The sequence below is a fragment of the Oryctolagus cuniculus genome, chromosome 16 (genome assembly GCF_051225735.1).
Source record: "Oryctolagus cuniculus isolate XC-2025 breed Fujian yellow rabbit chromosome 16, ASM5122573v1, whole genome shotgun sequence".
Lineage (NCBI taxonomy): Eukaryota > Metazoa > Chordata > Mammalia > Lagomorpha > Leporidae > Oryctolagus > Oryctolagus cuniculus.
Genome location: NC_142882.1, coordinates 14,575,960 through 14,593,208, shown reverse-complemented (window position 1 = coordinate 14,593,208; position 17,249 = coordinate 14,575,960). Strand labels below are relative to the sequence as shown.

At 40.4% G+C, this 17,249-nt stretch overlaps 1 protein-coding gene across 1 annotated transcript; it reads right to left on the bottom strand.

Moving 5' to 3' along the window:
* Positions 1–4,781: 4,781 nt before the first annotated feature.
* On the bottom strand, positions 4,782–16,969 carry LOC149121521 (vomeronasal type-2 receptor 116-like). Its single transcript, XM_089315558.1, has 3 exons — positions 16,943–16,969; positions 8,327–8,450; positions 4,782–5,695 (listed from the first exon to the last, which is right to left on the bottom strand). Exons 1-3 carry the CDS (start codon positions 16,967–16,969, stop codon positions 4,782–4,784), a joined length of 1,065 nt encoding a protein of 354 aa, XP_089171684.1.
* Between the last annotated feature and the right edge of the window lie 280 nt (positions 16,970–17,249).

Below are 17,249 nucleotides of genomic sequence, written 5' to 3'. Positions count from 1 at the left end.
GATAATCATTATACTTTCCTGTTGAATTAATCCCTTAATCATCATATAGTGCCCCTCTTTGTCTCTCTTAACAGTTTTTGTGTTAAAGTTTATTTTGTCTGATATTAAGATGGCTATGACCGCTCTTTTTTCATTTCTGTTGGCATGCTGTATCTTTTTCCAGCCTTTCATTTCCAATCTATATACATCTTTATTGGAAAGATGTGTTTCTTGTAAGTAACAAATTCATGGGTTTTGTTCCTTAACCCAGTCAGTCAATCTGTGTCTTTTAAATGGACAGTTAAAGCTGTTAACATCCAATGTGACTATTGATAAGTAGTAACTTTGCCCTGCCATTTGCCGAAGATATTTTCTAATATATGCTTTGAACTTCCTGTGATCTTTTTCTGTGAGGTTTCATATTGATGATCGTGTTTCTGTGTTTCTGTGTGTAGCACATCTTTAAGCATCTTTTGCAGGGCTGGATGAGTAGCAATAAATGCTTTCAATTTCTGTTTGCTATGAAAGGTCTTGATTTCACCTTCATTCACAAATGAGAGCTTTGCAGGATATAATATTCTGGGCTGGCAGTTTTTTTTTTTTCTTTTAATACGTTGGCTGTATCTGGCCATTCCCTTCTATCCTGTAGGGTTTCTGATGAGAAGTCAGCTGTGAGTCTAATTGGAGATCCTCTGAGAGTAATCTGACATTTCTCTCTTGCACATTTTAGGATCTTTTCTTTCTGTTTCACTGTGGTGAGTTTGATTACAATGTGTCGTGGTGAGGATCTCTTTTGGTCATATTTATTTGGGCTTTTATGAGCTTCCTGTACTTGGATGTCTCTGTCATTCACCAAACCCTGGAAGTTCTCTGCTAGTATCTCACTAAAAAGGCCTTCTAATCCTTTCTCTCTCTCCATGCTTTCACGAATTCCTTGAACACAAATGTTGGGTTTTTTAATTCTAATCTGTAGATTCCCAATAATAGTTTTTATATTTCTAATTTCCTCATCTTTTCTTTGGTTTGACTGTATACTTTCCTGTGCTCTGCCTTCTACGTGTGATATTCTCTTCTGCTTCACCCATTCTGTTTTTAAGACTCTCTAATGTGTTTGTCATTTGATCTATTGAATTTTTCATTTCATTTTGATTTCTCCTCACTATCACGCTTTCCTGTTCTACTAGATTCTTCCTTTCATTTTGACTCCTCCTTGAGATTTCATTTTCACAAGAAAGATTTTCTATCCTGTCCACTAAGGATTTATATAGCTCAAGCATTTGTTTTTGGAAACTTCTAAATGTTCTTATTAATTTTTTGAAATCTGTATCTTGCATTTATTCCATTTCATCGTCTTCATAATCTTGGCTTGAGGTGTCTTGTTCATTTGGGGGCGTCATAATGTCTTCCCTGTTCTGGTTTCCTCAGTTTCTGCGTTTGTTGCTTGACATTGTGGAGTTATTTGGATTCTTCTTCCCTAGCTGTGGTATTTTTTTTCTTGTTATACTATGCCTGTATTAAGTGGACTGTCTGCTTTGATGCAGCCTTAGAGGCTTGAGATGGGTGTGGCCAGAGAGCTCTGTTTGGTTCCTCAGGATTAAGGGTGTGCCAAAGGTGACACTCCCAGGTTAGGCGTGGTAAATCTTTTTTTTTTTTTTATTCAGAAGGGAAGTAATTCACACACACACCCAGAGTCAGCTTGGCTGTGGGCGGGCACAGCCGTAAGTTCACGCAGCTTTTACGAATGACCAAAATGGCACCTGCTCTTTGTTTTGCTCACCTTTTAGAGGTAAGCGGAGAGAGAGAAACTCATGTTCGTACTGGTCCCTTTGGAAGAGGAGCAACTGGGACAGAATCCAGTACCCCAACCAAGACTAGAACCCAGTGTGCCAGTGCTGCAGGCAGAGGATTAGCCTATTGAGCCATGGCGCCAGCCACTAACACATATTTTTAAAAGGTTACCAAAGAAAGAAAATTTTCGAGGACCAGGAAGCCTTCTAGAATGAAGATGGTTCAGAATGCCTGGACCAAAACATGTATTTATAGCCCTGGCCTATATTCTTGCAGAACTATGGACTTCTTGCTTATTTGTTGAACATTTTGTTTGTTGGAGCATTAAGTCTTTGAATATAATGCAAACTAAAACTATGTTATCACAAAAATAACAAAACAAATATTAGGTTCAGCAAAAGAAAAAAAGAAAATAAAACTGCAAAGCAGAATGATGAAAATCAGGGTGGCACCATGGCTCACTTGGATAATCCTCTGACAGCAGCACTGGCATTCCATATGGGCGCCAGGTTCTAGTCTCAGTTGCTCCTCTTCCAGTCCAGCTCTCTGCTGTGGCCCAGCAAGGCAGTGGAGGATGGCCCAAGTTCTTGGGCCCTGTACCCACATGGGAGACCAGGAGGAAGCACCTGGTTCCTGATCAGCATGGCACGCCAGCTGTAAGAGCCATTTGGGAAGTGAACCAATGGAAGGAAGACCTTTCTCTCTCTCTCTCTCTCTCTCTCTCTCTCTCTCTCTCTCTCTGTCTAACTCTGCCTGCTCTGCCTGTCTAAAAAAAAGAATGATGAAAATTAGTAAAATGGAAAACTACACTTTAAAAAAAGGAATGAAAGACGCATGCTGCAATGTGGATGGATTTGGAATCTGGATCCAATTGAATGAAGCCACACTCCTATGCCACATACTGACTAGAAAGCTTTTTATTTAATAAATATAAATTTCTAAAGTACAACTGTTGGATTATAGTGGTTCTTCCACCCATACCCGACCTCCCATCCCCAAACCATCCCTGCTCCTATTCCCTTTACCACCCCATTCTTCATCAAGATTCATTTTGAATTATCTTTATATACAGAAGATCAACTCTATACTAAGTAAAGAGTTCAACAGTTTGCACACACAGACATGCACACACACAAAGTATAAAGTACTCTTTAAAGACTAATTTTACTGTTAATTCTCATAGTACAATACATTAAGGATGGAGGTCCTACATGGGGAGCAAGTGCACAGTGACTCCTATTGTTGATTTAACAATTGATACTCTTATTTATGACATTGGTGATCACCCAAAACATTTGCCATGAGCTGCCAAGGCTATGGAAGCCTCTAGAGTTCACAAACTCTGACCTTATTTAAACAAGGCCATAATCAAAATGGAAGTGCACTACTCCCTTGAGAGAAAGGAAGGAAGGAAGGAAGGAAGGAAGGAAGGAAGGAAGGAAGGAAGGAAGGAAGGAAGGGAGAAAGGAAGGGAGGAAGGAAGGAAGGAAGGAAGGAAGGAAGGAAGGAAGGAAGGAACTGAAGGAGATGATTGGTTGCATGATATGAGGTCATGGGAGTTAGAAAATGACTACTAATGCAGAAATTTTTATAGAGTGATAAAGATGCATTCAATCCACAGAGAAGACTATTGCACAAATGTGAACACAGTGTGCACAATCTGAATGTATAAATCCAACTGATTTGAACAATTTAAAAATGTTTCAATTTGGCTGTAAGAATTTCACATCAATCACACAGCATTCTGACCCCATATGCTATTGGAAAAAGAAAAATTAAAACAAGGGAATAACATAACCAGTATTTTGACTGAAGAACATAGTTACTGAGTCATTCACATGTGCAAATCAATATCCCATGTATGTGTGATAAAGATACCATTTCAAAATAGCTCAACAATGAGTATTTATTAAGATTTTTTTGGAAAACAGGGTATACCCACAGTGGAATACTGCATGACCTACCACCTCCTGTATCTAGGAAAGAAATCTCACTTAAATCACAATGCCAACAAATAAATGACAAACATTCAACAGCCAGGGCAAACAGAATGTGAAGCATGTTAATCAGATGTCTTAGCAAATAAGAACACTTACATTGTCTGCACATTGATAAATAAATAGAAATTAATTCAGTCTCCACCATTTCAGGGATAGCTATTAAATATAAAATAACATTGCTGGGGACAGGCGCAGTGGCTTACTTGGTTAGTCCTCCACCTGCGGCACCAGAATCCCATATGGGCACTGGGTTCTAATCCCAGTTGCTCCTCTTCCAGTCCAGTTCTCTGCTGTGGCCCAGGAGGGCAGTGGAGGATGGCCGAAGTGCTTCAGCCCTGCACCCACATGGGAGACAAAGAAGAAGCACCTGGCTCTTGGCTTTGGATCAGGCTAGCACCGCCAGTAGCGGCCATTTGTGGGGTGAACCAATGGAAGGACGAACTTTCTCTTGGTCTCTCCCTCTCACTGTCTGTAATTCTACATGTCAAATTAATAAATAAATAATCTTTTTAAAAAATAACCTTGCTGTTGTAGCCTTGATGGCCATCAGAGGTTTCATTTAAAGCATGATTCATTTTTACTCAATTTAAAAATTTCCCTAAACTCCATTACTAACTCTGAGATGTAGAGAAACAGAAGGTTAGTGATAGAAACCAAGAGACCTCCTATTCGATGCTTCACACATCTACACCCCCAATGCTTGTACCTGGGCTGAGGTTACAACCAACAACAGGGAGTCAGACCCTGGATTTTCACATGGGTGCCAGGGCCAAGTTACATGAAGATTCACCACTTCCTTCCGAGGGCCCCCAGGACTCAAAAGTCCAGGTCAGGGGCCAAAACCAGAGCCAGAAATAGATGCCATGAGCTCAGATTGCTAGGCTAAACATCCAACTAACCAGTCATTTATAAAGGAAAAATCCATTTTAGCTCCTTCATATATCTGGATTGCTACTCAGCCTGCATTCTTGGTCCTAAACCCTGAAAATGTGACAGGAAAACAAGTGGAAATTTTTAGGATCCCTTAGAACTTACTCTTTTCTTTAAGCCTTTCAAAGAATTCCTTTCTGGTCTTAAGAGAATAATGTAGCACTTGGGGAGGAAGATGCAGCCCAAGAGCCCCGCACTGGAGGCCAAGATGGAGAAGACCTCCACGGCCACCATGACCTTCCCCTTGGTGCCGTGGTAGACAGGCAGGAAGGTCACCCAGACACTGCAGAACACCAGCATGCTGAATGTCAGGAACTTGGATTCATTGAACGTGTCAGGCAGGTTCCTGGCTAGGAAAGCCACAGTGAAGCTTGCCAGGGCCAAGGAGCCCAGGTAGCCCAGGACACAGTAGAAGGCAGTGGCTGAACCCTTGTTGCACACCAGGATGATGTGGCCATGCTCAGAGTGTGCATCTGTGTCAATAAAGGGAGGAGAAGTCGCAAGCCAGATACCACAAAGAACCAGTTGGATCAGGAAACAGATAGGAATGACAGAGTTAGAAGCTCCTGATACCAGCAATTGCCTGATAGTTCTTCCAGGTTTTGTAACCTTGAAGGCAAGAATCACAGTGATGGTCTTGGCCAGCACGGTGGAAATAGCCACTGTGAACACAAGGCCAAATACTATTTGCTGGAGGAGGCAGTTGGCTGTGTTGGGACGGCCAAGGAAGAGTAAGGAGCAGAGGAAGCACAGGAGGAGGGCAATGAGTAGGATGTAGCTGAGGGTCCTGTTATTGGCCTTGACGATGGGAGTGTCTTGGTGCTTCACAAAGACCCAGAGGACGGCAGCTGTGAGGACAGAGAAGCACAGAGCCATGCAGGTCAGAGCCATCCCCAGAAATTCCTCAAAGCCTAAGAAGGTCACCAGTTTCGGGAGGCAGTGGTTTCTCTCCAGGTTTGGGTACTCGTGATCTGCACACAGGATGCATTGTTCTGCATCTGTGGGGAAAAGCAAGATTCACGTTTCCATTTCACAATTTGCTCCTTTTTCCCTGTTCAGGAAAAGGGTCATAGTGAGTCCATCCTGCTCTGATGTATACCAAGAAACACTAAAGGATATTTCTACATTCCTGACCAAGGGAGAATGCTTATCTCCTGTGGAAGAAAGTCTTTCAAGGAAGCTCCTTTGCACATGGGGCTCTGTGGTCTCATTCTGTCACTCTGAGTTTTTTTTTTTTTTTTTAGTGTTTGAATTTCTATAGAATGATGAATTTCCTATATTTCATATGGGCATGAGATTCTTCCAAGCCCTCTTCTCTACAGTCCCCAGTGTCTTTCTCAGGAGGAGCCTTAGATTCACATGGGTTAGAATATTTTTCTGGGGTCATCAGTGTTAAGGTTTTTCTTACTTTTCCTCAGATGTTGACGACGTATATAAATGATATCTGATTCCTGGGACCTCTATAAATTTTTTCAGTACTCTAATTTCCTGCATGGACTCACCTTTTCATTCTTTCCATATAAATATTGTGATACTGTGATTGAATGTAAGAGAATTGTAGCTGGTTGTCTTTCTGAGGTAATATAGCCATAGGTGGTATTTTCATGATGTCACTGAAACACACTCTTGTTAACCTGAAAGCATGGCTTTTTCACCTTTTTAGCTCATGTGAACACCACATTGGGCACCACATTGTCTCACTTGAAGTAATGCACTTCTGCTGCTACAGCATGAGAAAAGTCATTAAATACAGGCCAGTTGGTGAATATGTTTCTTTTAATCAAATGTCCATTAAACAAACAAAAATAGGGTCAGTGTTGTGGCATGACAGGTAAAGCCACGACCTGCAATGCCAGCATCCCATATGACATTGTTTTGTGTTCCAGTTGATCAATTTCCAATCCAGCTCCCTGGAAATAACCTAGAAAAAGCAGCAGAAGGTGGTCCAAGTAATTGGGACACCCACAGCCATCTGGACAACCCAAATGAAGCTCCTGGCTCCTGGCTTCTGCCTGGCCCAGCCTGGGCCATTCTTTTCCTCTGGGGCATGAGCAATTACATTGAGGCTCTCTCTCTTTCTCTCCTGTTCTCTGAATCTTTGATTTTCAAATAAAATAAATCTTTTTTAAAAAAGCAAAAGAATGGTATTAGTAGGACTACACTTGCAGTAAGAGTCCTACTCTGTTTTTATCCTTGGTGTTCATGCAAGAATACAAGCTTCAGGGACTGAAGTTGTGATGTAGGAGGAAAAGCCACAGCCTGGGATGATGGCATCCCATACAGGCACCAGTTCATGTCCTGGCTGCTCCTCTTTTAAACCAACTCCGTGCAAATGTGCCTGGAAAACCATCATAGGAAGGCCAAATACTTGTGCCTCTGCAAAACCTGGAAGAAGCTCTTGGTTTCTGGCTTTGGCCAGGCCCAGTTCAGACCATTACAGCTATCTGGGGAATGAATCTACCTGATGGAAGATCTTCTCTGTCAGTTTTCTCCCTCTCTGTTATGCTCTCCCTCTCTCTGTAACTGACATTGAAATGAAGAAATAAACATATTTGTGAAAAAAAAGAAAGAGAATATAAGCATCTATAAAAATTTGAGGAATTCTCTCCTAAAATTCTTTTCAAGGTGTACCCTTTACTTTTTATAGAATATGTAGGTGCTTCTGGCATCTGGCTCAGAGATGCACTAGACACACATATGCAAATGTACATTGTACAATGGGTCAGTGTATGACACATTAATTTTCTTTTTTCACTAACTTACTGCATGTTGATTATTTTCACAAAACTTAAAGTCTTTTTTTGTTATCATCTTTTTACTGGAAACTATATAACTTGCTTTAAGTAACTGAAATGAAAACAATTCTAGAGCTAAGATTATGTGAACTGAAATATCCTTTCAGAAGAATTCAAATTATTATAAATATATTTATTATACATTGAATAGTGAAACTATTTACCAATGAGACTTAGTACATTTTCACATTTCTCAAAACAATTGGCTTTGATATTTAACATTGCTTAAATGTTGGCCTTTTGCAAAGGATTTTGGGTTACTCAGTTGGATCATTTTTAGGATGCTGTATCTCTATATTCACCTTGTTTGTTCTCTTACTAAATTATATACATTCAAAGGACAAAGTGGTGGCATTCGTTATGTGTACTGCACACCATGCACAATGTCAAAGATGTAACACAGAAAATAATACAGTATTCCCATCACAATTCATGTGAAGTAGAACCCTGCTCATCAGTTGTGTATGGAAAAGTTTTGATTTCAAGCCCTTTAGAAATCCAAAGGGAGCCTTAACAAACACAAATATTATATTTCTTGTTTAGACATTAGGTCTCAGAATGAGACAGTCTCCTCCAGCACCAGATGGGAAAGAAGGATGCCAGATAGAATCAGTGTCAGAGTAGAACTAGAGAGGATGAGCATCACCAGACAACAGCTTACACATAATGAGATGGTGATAGTGAGCATACAACAACGGCATGGAAAGAGTGAGTGAAGGTGTGCATGGAGAACAATAGGGCACTCTGATCCCAATACAAATACTCTTGGTTTCCTTTATATCAAGAGAGAGTTCAGAGACTGGAGTCCTCATAGGTCAGTTCTAGGGTTTTTACCTGTATGATTGGAAATGTCTCTCTCTGGACAAACAACACAAGTATAGCAGCAAACAGGTCTTCCTTCCTGTGGTATTTTCCTGAATCCTGGACCACACCTCTGGCTACACAAAGACTGAGGAGTCTGAGGGGGGAAGAGAAGTGATGGTCATTGTTTTATATGTCATTAGGCACTGTGATAGGATGACTCTATTTGCCTCATCACCCCCAAGGTCATCACTATGCCCTCCCTGATCTGTATCTCCTTGATTTTACCTAGACATCCAATTTGGAGTTTCTATGATTCTCATCCCTGGTTTATCAGCTGTCTAGCAAATATTATGAGGTACCTGATCACTTTAATTTCATTCATAACCACATCTATGCTAAGCATTTCTTTCTTTCTTGAATTGCTTCCTGTGAAATCTTTTCCATTCAGCTTTTAATGTGGTAATTATTTTGAGAATGTGTATGTCTGAGACTACTTTACATGCTTCTTTGCTTGATTGAGTAGATTTTACATGCCAGAAAAAATATCAAAAAATCAAAATGACTAGGTACAGTTCTGAATAACTACCTAGGAAAAGACAAGCCCACACAGAAATGGTGAGGAATGTTATAAACCATGGATTGTGCATTGATCTACTTCTGGACTTCTAGACCCAGGGAGAGCAACAATTCTAGATTACCAAAGATTTGTAATATAATGTACAGCAGCTATATAAAACAATAACAAAATTGTCTGGAGTATTTAAACAGCACAATAATGATAAAATTTTTTATCACAGCTAAGAGGTGCTATTCAGAAGAAAAACCGAACTGATTGGCAAACACAATGAAAATATAGAAAATGGGAATAGTTTCTACAAATACATGATGGATAAGTCCACTCATAATTTATTTGTATTCATACTGCATCAAAACATAATATTGACTCTCACCATATGATTAAAATATCACTATGCTTATAAATATATATCTAATACATGAAGTTTTTCACGTTATATAAATAAAAAAGTTGAAATAAAATTTTGGAATTTGTGTAGACGTGCATTTAGTAATTTTATGTCTACATATTGATCTCTATCTCTATTCCTTAACATTGCTCTTTCTAGTCACTCAACCTTTGGATGCATAAATATGCCCAGAATAAAAACAACAGTATCTAATACAAATGTGCACTTCTAATACACACTGGCTCATATATGTGTAAGCAATACCATATCTTTTGGAGCCAAGATGTGAAATGGGAACTGAATGCTTATTTAAAGTCTCACACATAATATCCTCTCAGACTCTCCTCAGACCCTCTGTAGGTATCCAATATTCCCATGAATTCACACCTCCATGAATGCAACAGGCCATTCTATCATTTCTTCATTGAGGACCAAGCTTTGATCATGTTTACTCTCAGAGGAAAACTCCCCGATTTTAATCAGCAACCGAAATCCAGCAGGAAAGTTCACAATGTTGTGGATATCGTAGTGTGCCATATGGAATCTCGTTTCATGGAAGGAAACATCCTCCCCAGCACTGTTGGTAAATTGGATTTCCCTCAGAAGTGGATGAAGCTGGAGGGGAGGCACAATTGAAAAGGGAGAGAACATTCAGATTAGAGGTGGGAGGTGCACATGTACTGAGAAATCCTTGTCTCCCCTCCTCTCTATTTTCAGAGAGTCTATTTGGTGGAGGCTGACTTTGTCTGAATGGTCCCCACATTGTGGGTTCAAGTAATGAGAATTCTGCCTCTTCCCTATTAGAATGATGGGGAGTATCTGAATCCAAACAGAGAAATCACAGGATGTGTCCCACAGGGTGGCTGACCAAGAACGATTGGTTAGAGGTTTAGGAAAGCTCATCTTAGTTCTTCCACATGAGAACAACATGGCTTTATATGTGAAATACCTTGATTGTTGTGATGGTTGATGGTTGTGATGGTTCTACACTTCTAAAAGTTTAACCCATTCCCCCAAAAAGAATGATATCTGTTCTTTGGCAAAATAATGGATGCAACTGGATACCATTATTCATTGTGAAATGTACTAATTCCATAAAGAAAATAGCATATAGTTTTTTTGGTAATAGGTACTACATAATATAGAATGGAAAAAAATCCACAATGTATAAAAATGAAACTGACATCTCTGGGTTTGATTTGATTTGTTTATGACCCATGTGTAAATTCCTGTGTAGCTGTGGTATTTCTACTTTTCACTTCTGGAACATTATGATTTGTGTGGTATTAAACCCTACTTTTCACTTCTGGAACATTATGATTTGTGTGGTATTAAACCTGTGATTAAAAGTTAATTGAAATTAGAAGGAAATTAGTAAAGGAATTAGAGGGGATTAAGATATGAAAGGAAAAAACAATGGTTATCTTCTTAGAATTGTATCAATGAGCCAGCACTGAGGCTCAATAGGCTAATCCTCTGCCTGTGGTGCCAGCACACTGGGTTCTAGTCCCGGTTTGGGTGCCAGATTCTGTCCTGGTTGCTCCTCTTCCAGTCTAGCTCTCTGATGTGGCCCGGGAGTGCAGTGGAGGATGGCTTAAGTCCTTAGGCCCTGCATCCCCATGGGAGACCAAGAGAAGCACCTGGCTCCTGGCTTTGTATCAGCACAGCGCGCCAGCTGCAGCAGCCATTGGAGGGTGAACCAATGGCAAAAGGAAGACCTTTCTCTCTGACTCTCACTGTCCACTCTGCCTGTCAAAAAAAAAAAAAAAAAAACAGAATTGTATCAATGAAATACATGAAATCTGTTCTTTTATATCAGTAAATTTCTCTTTAATTTAACAAATTTTAAGCTGACCTTGTGGTGCAGCAGGTGAAGCCACTGTGCACAGTGCCCAGCAACCCTTTGAGTGCTGGTTCAAATTCCAGCTGTTCTACCGCTGATTCAGCTTTCTGCTAATGTTCCTGGGAAAGCAGCAGATTAGGGTCCAAGAGCTTGGGCCCCTGCACTCACATGGGAGACATGGTTGAAGCTCCTACATCCTGGCTTGGCTTGGCCTAGTCCTGGTCCTTGCAACCAGTGGGGAGTGAATCAACAGATGCAAAATCTGCCTTCTCTTTCTTTCTCTGTCTCCCTCTCGCACAGTAACTTGGTTAAACGAATTAGAAATCCAAGCATAATTTTTCTTAATAAACATTTTGGAAAGTCTGCTTGTACATCCCTGGCTGAACCTGATAGTTCTAAACTTTAAAAATGTGTATGTTTTGTATGTGCAGGTCCATTTGTATAGCAATTTCACCTCAGTGGATTTTAACAGTAATATGCAAGATTTTTATTTGACTCTCTGCACTTTGACTTTTTTGTTGAGAATACAGGTACCTTTTGAGATGATAGGGGAAATGTTTTATAACCAAAAAGATAATTAAGAATACCCTGATGGTAGTTATGATCTGAACAGTGTGTACTAGCCCTTACTTTCTGAGTCTCCTGATGCCTTTGTGGGATGACCAATTCTTTAAACAACCATCATCATGTCTTCACTAACGTGAACCAAGAACTTCATAAATAACAATAATCTTATCTTTGTAAACATTCTTGGCCAATATACTTACTTTTCTAATTAGGAGGCTACCAAATCACAGCTGATATGTCAATTACTATTGTACATGAACACAGAAGTTACATAGACAAGTAAACATGCAGATGTCCATTTACATATATATATATATAGTATAGATTATATGTATTTCTTCTGTGAGACATTAAATTTATTTGATTTACTAAATAATTTGATCAGTATATTTTCCTGTACATGCATGGAGACGTTCCTAATTGTGTTCTACAATGGGTATTAGATTTATGTGAGCCAGTTAAAATCCAGACAAATCCATGTATATCCCAGTGGGTGTACCCTGTGCTTATGTGCATGCTTAGTGATCTTGTATATAATAATAGGTTCACAGCCCCTCCTGACTGCTTGTGTCAGGTTTTCTGTATGACATCACTTCCTGGGTTAGAGTCATTTTATGATATAACGTTGACCCCACTTCTTCTATTTTTTTTTTTTTGTTTACAGGCAGAGTGGACAGTGAGATAGAGAGAGAGACAGAGAGAGAGAGAAAGGTCTTCCTTTTGCCATTGGTTCACCCTCCAATGGCTGCTGTGGCCAGGGCACTGCAGCCAGTGCACCGCGCCTATCCGAAGGCAGGAGCCAGGAGCCAGGTGCTTCTCCTGGTCTCCCATGGGGTGCAGGGCCCAAGCACTTGGGCCATCCTCCACTGCACTCCCGGGCCACAGCAGAGAGCTGGCCTGGAAGAGGGGCAACCGGGACAGAATCCGGCGCCCCGACCGGGACTAGAACCCCGTGTGCCAGCGCCGCCAGGCGTAGGATCAGCCTATTGAGCTGCGGCACCGGCGCCATTGACCCCACTTCTATTTTCCCCAACAGCATCTCACAGAGGGCATGGGCTACAGCGTACAGCATTATAGAGGAGATATCTGCTGTGGGAAACACCATAGTCCATATTTCCTGGCTTTGCAATCATTCCAAAAGAAAATATAGTTTTGATCATTACCTTCTTCCTAGTCCTTGTAATGAGCTGTATTAAGATATTTTGCAGCATTTCATTGTACGGTGAGAAACATTATTCTTCTATGATCTGTCATTATAGAGTCTGAATTGAAAATGTTACGTGGAGCTAAATTCACTCCTTAGAGAAAGGACAGTCTCTTCAACAAATGCAGACATTTGGATTTCCACATGAGGAGATTTGAAATCTGATTGCTACCTTACACCCTATACAAATATTAATTCATCATTTTTCAAGGATCTAAGCCTAAAACCAAAAACCATCAAACTACAAAGGCAAGCACTGGGGAATCACTGCAGGACATGTGCATAATTACTTGGATAAGACCCCAAAAATACAGGCAATAAAGGTGACAATAGACACATGGGATTACAAAAGACACATTCATCAAAGTGAAGATACAACTTACAGAATGGGAGAAAATATTTGTAAAATATTCATCTGATAAAGTACTAATCTCCAGATTGTAGAGGGAGTTCAAGAAACTTAACAACCACATTAACAACATTCCTAGTAAGGAATGAACTTGGGCCGGTGCAGTGGTCCAGCAGGTTAATACCCTGGCCTGAAGCGCCAGCATCACAAATGGCATTGATTGGAGACCTGGCTGCTCCACTTCCAATCCAGCTCTTGTTATGGCCCGGGAAAGCAGTAGAAGATGGCCCAAGTCCCTGGGCCCCTGCACCGCATGGAAAACTCAGAAGAAGCTCCTGACTCCTGGCTTTGGATTGGCACAGCTCCGGCCATTGCAGCCAACCAGAGAGTGAACCATCGGATTGAAGATCTCTCTCTCTCTCTCTCTCTCTCTCTCTCTCTGCCTCTCCTCTCTCTGTGTAACTCTGACTTTAAAATAAATAAATGAATCTTTAAAAAAAAGAAATGAACCAAAGACATGAATGGGCATTTTTCAAAGGATGAAATACAAATGGCTAAGAGAAACATGAAAAGATGCTCAGGCCACTAACCATTAGGAAAGTGCCAATAAAAACTACTGTGAGATTTCACTCCACCCCACGTAACATGAATATTATCTAAAATGTGAAAAATAACAAAGCCTGGAGAGGATCTGGAAAATAAGTACCTCAATAAATTGTGATGGAAAAGATTGTAAGCTGGTACAACCATAATGGAAGATAGTAGAGTGATTATCAGAAAACCAATACTAGTTGTACCATATGGTCCAGCTGTCCACACCTGGGAATGTATTCAAAGGAAATGAAATCAGCACATGAAGTAATCACCTATACTCCCATGTTTATAGCAGCTCAATGCACATTAGCTAAGATGTGCAATCATCTAGATGTCCATCAACTGATGACTGGATGAGGAAATGTGACATATACACATACATATATACATACATGTACATATATATAATACATGCACATATACATATATATATATACATGTATAATGGAATATTATTCAACCATAAGAAAGAATACTTGAGATTTAAAATCAGAGATCATTACAGTAAATTATATAAGCCAGACCTAAAAAATATCAGTTTTTGTCTTATTTGTGCTAGTTAATATATAGAGTATAAAAATGTGTGGATGTCATATCATTGGCTATATAATATTAATATTGCTTCACTGTATCATATCATGTTAATGACAATATTCTCCTCTTTCACATGTTAAAAAAATTGAGTTCACATGTTAAAAAAATTGAGTTGGGGATACTGAGCTCCTTTGGGATACTAGTAATGCTATGCACTGAATTTGGGTGTTGATTATGAGTGTGATACAACAACAAAAACTCATTTATCTGTAGATTATGTGCATTTCTTAGTATATATACTGTCTTTAAATATTTTCAACATGTTCCATAGCAGAAAATGTTTTTTAAAATGTTCAAGAAGAGATAACAAATCCTCCACACACAGATAACTATTACAGATGTATCTATGCCCAGTCTGTTGTGAAAGAACCCACTCTCCATTATACCTGATCATGGCAATCTCAACATGAAAACATGTACATGTGGACTTGCAATAAAAATACCTGAGGATGCCAGCAGGTGTTCAATGCATGTCCTGTTCTGGGAGATGTTTACCTGCCATGGAAGAATCCTAGGTTGAGCTGCATCTGCTGGAGATCCCTTTTCTATTTGCTCTGAAAGCATCTTATGGAGGGCATGGGCCACTGCATACACAGCATTGTAGATGAAATAGCTGGAGTCAGATATGGTCAGCATGTCAATGTGTCCCGGGAAAAACTCAAAAGAAGCATTTGGTGGGCAGACTCCAATTGTTCCACAAAGTGACCCAGGAGGTAAGCAGTGAAAAGCATGAAGCCATAGTTGACTGAGGAAGAAATCTTCTGGGTAGTGGGAAGGGTCAACTGTCCTGACAAAATGTTTGAGGCCAGGGATTTCTCCCTTGTAATGTGAAAATGAGAAGCCTCCATGGAAAGAGTGCAGCATCTGTTGTGTCTCGAGCAGAACAATCTCCCACTTTGCAGCCATGATCCACACCTTCCCCAGGGTTAAATAGTATTTGCTTAGAATTTCCATGGTGTAGAGACTCCTCACATCACCATATAGAATATGCACATTTGCTGATAAAATTCGGATCTCCGCTAGGAAAGATATTTCAGTTTTTTTATACCTTTTCTTAGTGTCAGGGAGCTTTATTGCATAGGCCAAGCAGACATCTTTCTTTACCATCTCGGCTAAAATATCTTGAAGGAACTGCTCTCCTTTCAGATCATTAGATACAAAGATCGCCACCCAAATCCAGCCAAAATGGAGCAGCAATGAGAGCATTCCACAGATCAGAGAGTTGTCACTAGTGCCCATCTGATAGAGCGATGGAAACTTGTCTCTCTCACTTAGCATGGGATCATAGGGGCCATAAGTGATCTGAATAGAAAGAAAACAATCATGATTTAAGTTTTGCAGGTAAAGAAGGCCAATTTCTACCATCTGGGCTTAGAGAAATCCATGCTTCAATGCCTATTGCTTTCAGGAGGAGAAATGCATATCCTCATTTATAGCATGAAAGAATATGTATAAGATACCTGTGTATCTTCATATTCATCCAAAGGAAGAAGAGAGCAAGGATTTTGGACAAGGACATTGGACTTTCTCACTTCTCACCACATGTCACATGTGGGGAGCAGCCCACAATGCAACTGGTGTTAAATCTTACCTCTGAGACAAACAACCCCTTACTCTGTTAATCACTTCATAGTTTGAATTTCATTTGTTTTCACACCATAACCTAAATTGCCATGAATAATTCATTCACCTACCATCTCTGAGTTTTGGTAAAGTTGCTTTTCAGACCAGAATCTTCCTAAGCTATTCCAGTCTAGCTTGAAGTTATTTTGCACAGATTGCTACCTGTTTGAAGTGGTGTCCTTTAAGAATGCTGGAAATGCAGACCCTTGGATGCAGCTGGTCAAATTATGTACTTGGTTCCTGAAACCATTTTTGAGATTTTAATTTAGTGCTGGTCCCTCATTCTCAACACAGACAGCAGCAGCACCATAGTGGGTATTTGGTGACTAAACTAGTGAATGTGTGTACACTGTCTGCCTCTCTTTGTTTCTCAGTCTATCAAACACACTTTAAGATTAAATCACTGTGTTGACATGGAAAGTGACCTGGGAGCCCTGTGAAAGAATCTGCCGAATGTGATGAATTCAGGATTGGGATGAAGTCAGGATTGGGATAGGGAGAGGGTGAATCTCACCTAAATGCAACTCAGCACCAAACACTCTTTGATGAACTTTGGGACTGTCATGGTCCTCTGTGTGCTCCAAATGAAAGCACAGGCTAGTGATTTATATACACATGTCTAACATGGAGTCATCATAGGACATGTCTGTGCTGTGGGTATTTCCTGTGAATAGTCAACAATCAACATTCACAGCAGGTGGGGATGGATACATTGGCCCAAGCTGGATCTGGGGGGAGGCTCTCAGCTTCCACTGCTCCTTCCCTTTCTCACAGCCAAAAGAGATCTCCAGAATCTCTTTCAACTAACAGTGTATATGTCATGTGGCTTCCAATGACCCTTGCTTCAGGTATGGCAGATCTGGTGGCAGATGGAAATATTTCTCACCAGTATTCACAACCCATTTACCTGTGGGGTTTTGTACAGCTCCAACATCGTTCCAATTTCAGCCGAAAATGCTGATGTGGTTCCAGCAATGATGGCAACTGTCTTGCCTTGTGTCTGGCAGGTGTAGTTAGGGATGAGATGATGCTTTCCAGTCAGCCAGTGCAGAGTGCTCCTCAGGGTGAACTGGCCACTGGTAACAGAATTGTAGAGCTGGAAACCCAGGGTCAGGTTGGGGAGGAGCTGGGGGTCCTTATTGATCTCCTGGATGGCAAAGCAGAAGGCCAGCACGTATTGGTAGTTCTTCCACAGCCACCTAAAGAGTGGAGCA

Bases quoted from the DNA above. Each gene is read 5' to 3' on its own strand.
- LOC149121521 (XM_089315558.1), bottom strand. From the start codon at position 16,969: ATGTTGGAGCTGTACAAAACCCCACAG. The intron at 8,451-16,942 runs GTAAATGGGTTG...TTCCCCCCTCAG, and splicing joins AGCTGTACAAAACCCCACAG to ACTCCTCAGTCTTTGTGTAG. The intron at 5,696-8,326 runs GTAAAAACCCTA...TTTTCCCCACAG, and splicing joins AGACATTTCCAATCATACAG to ATGCAGAACAATGCATCCTG.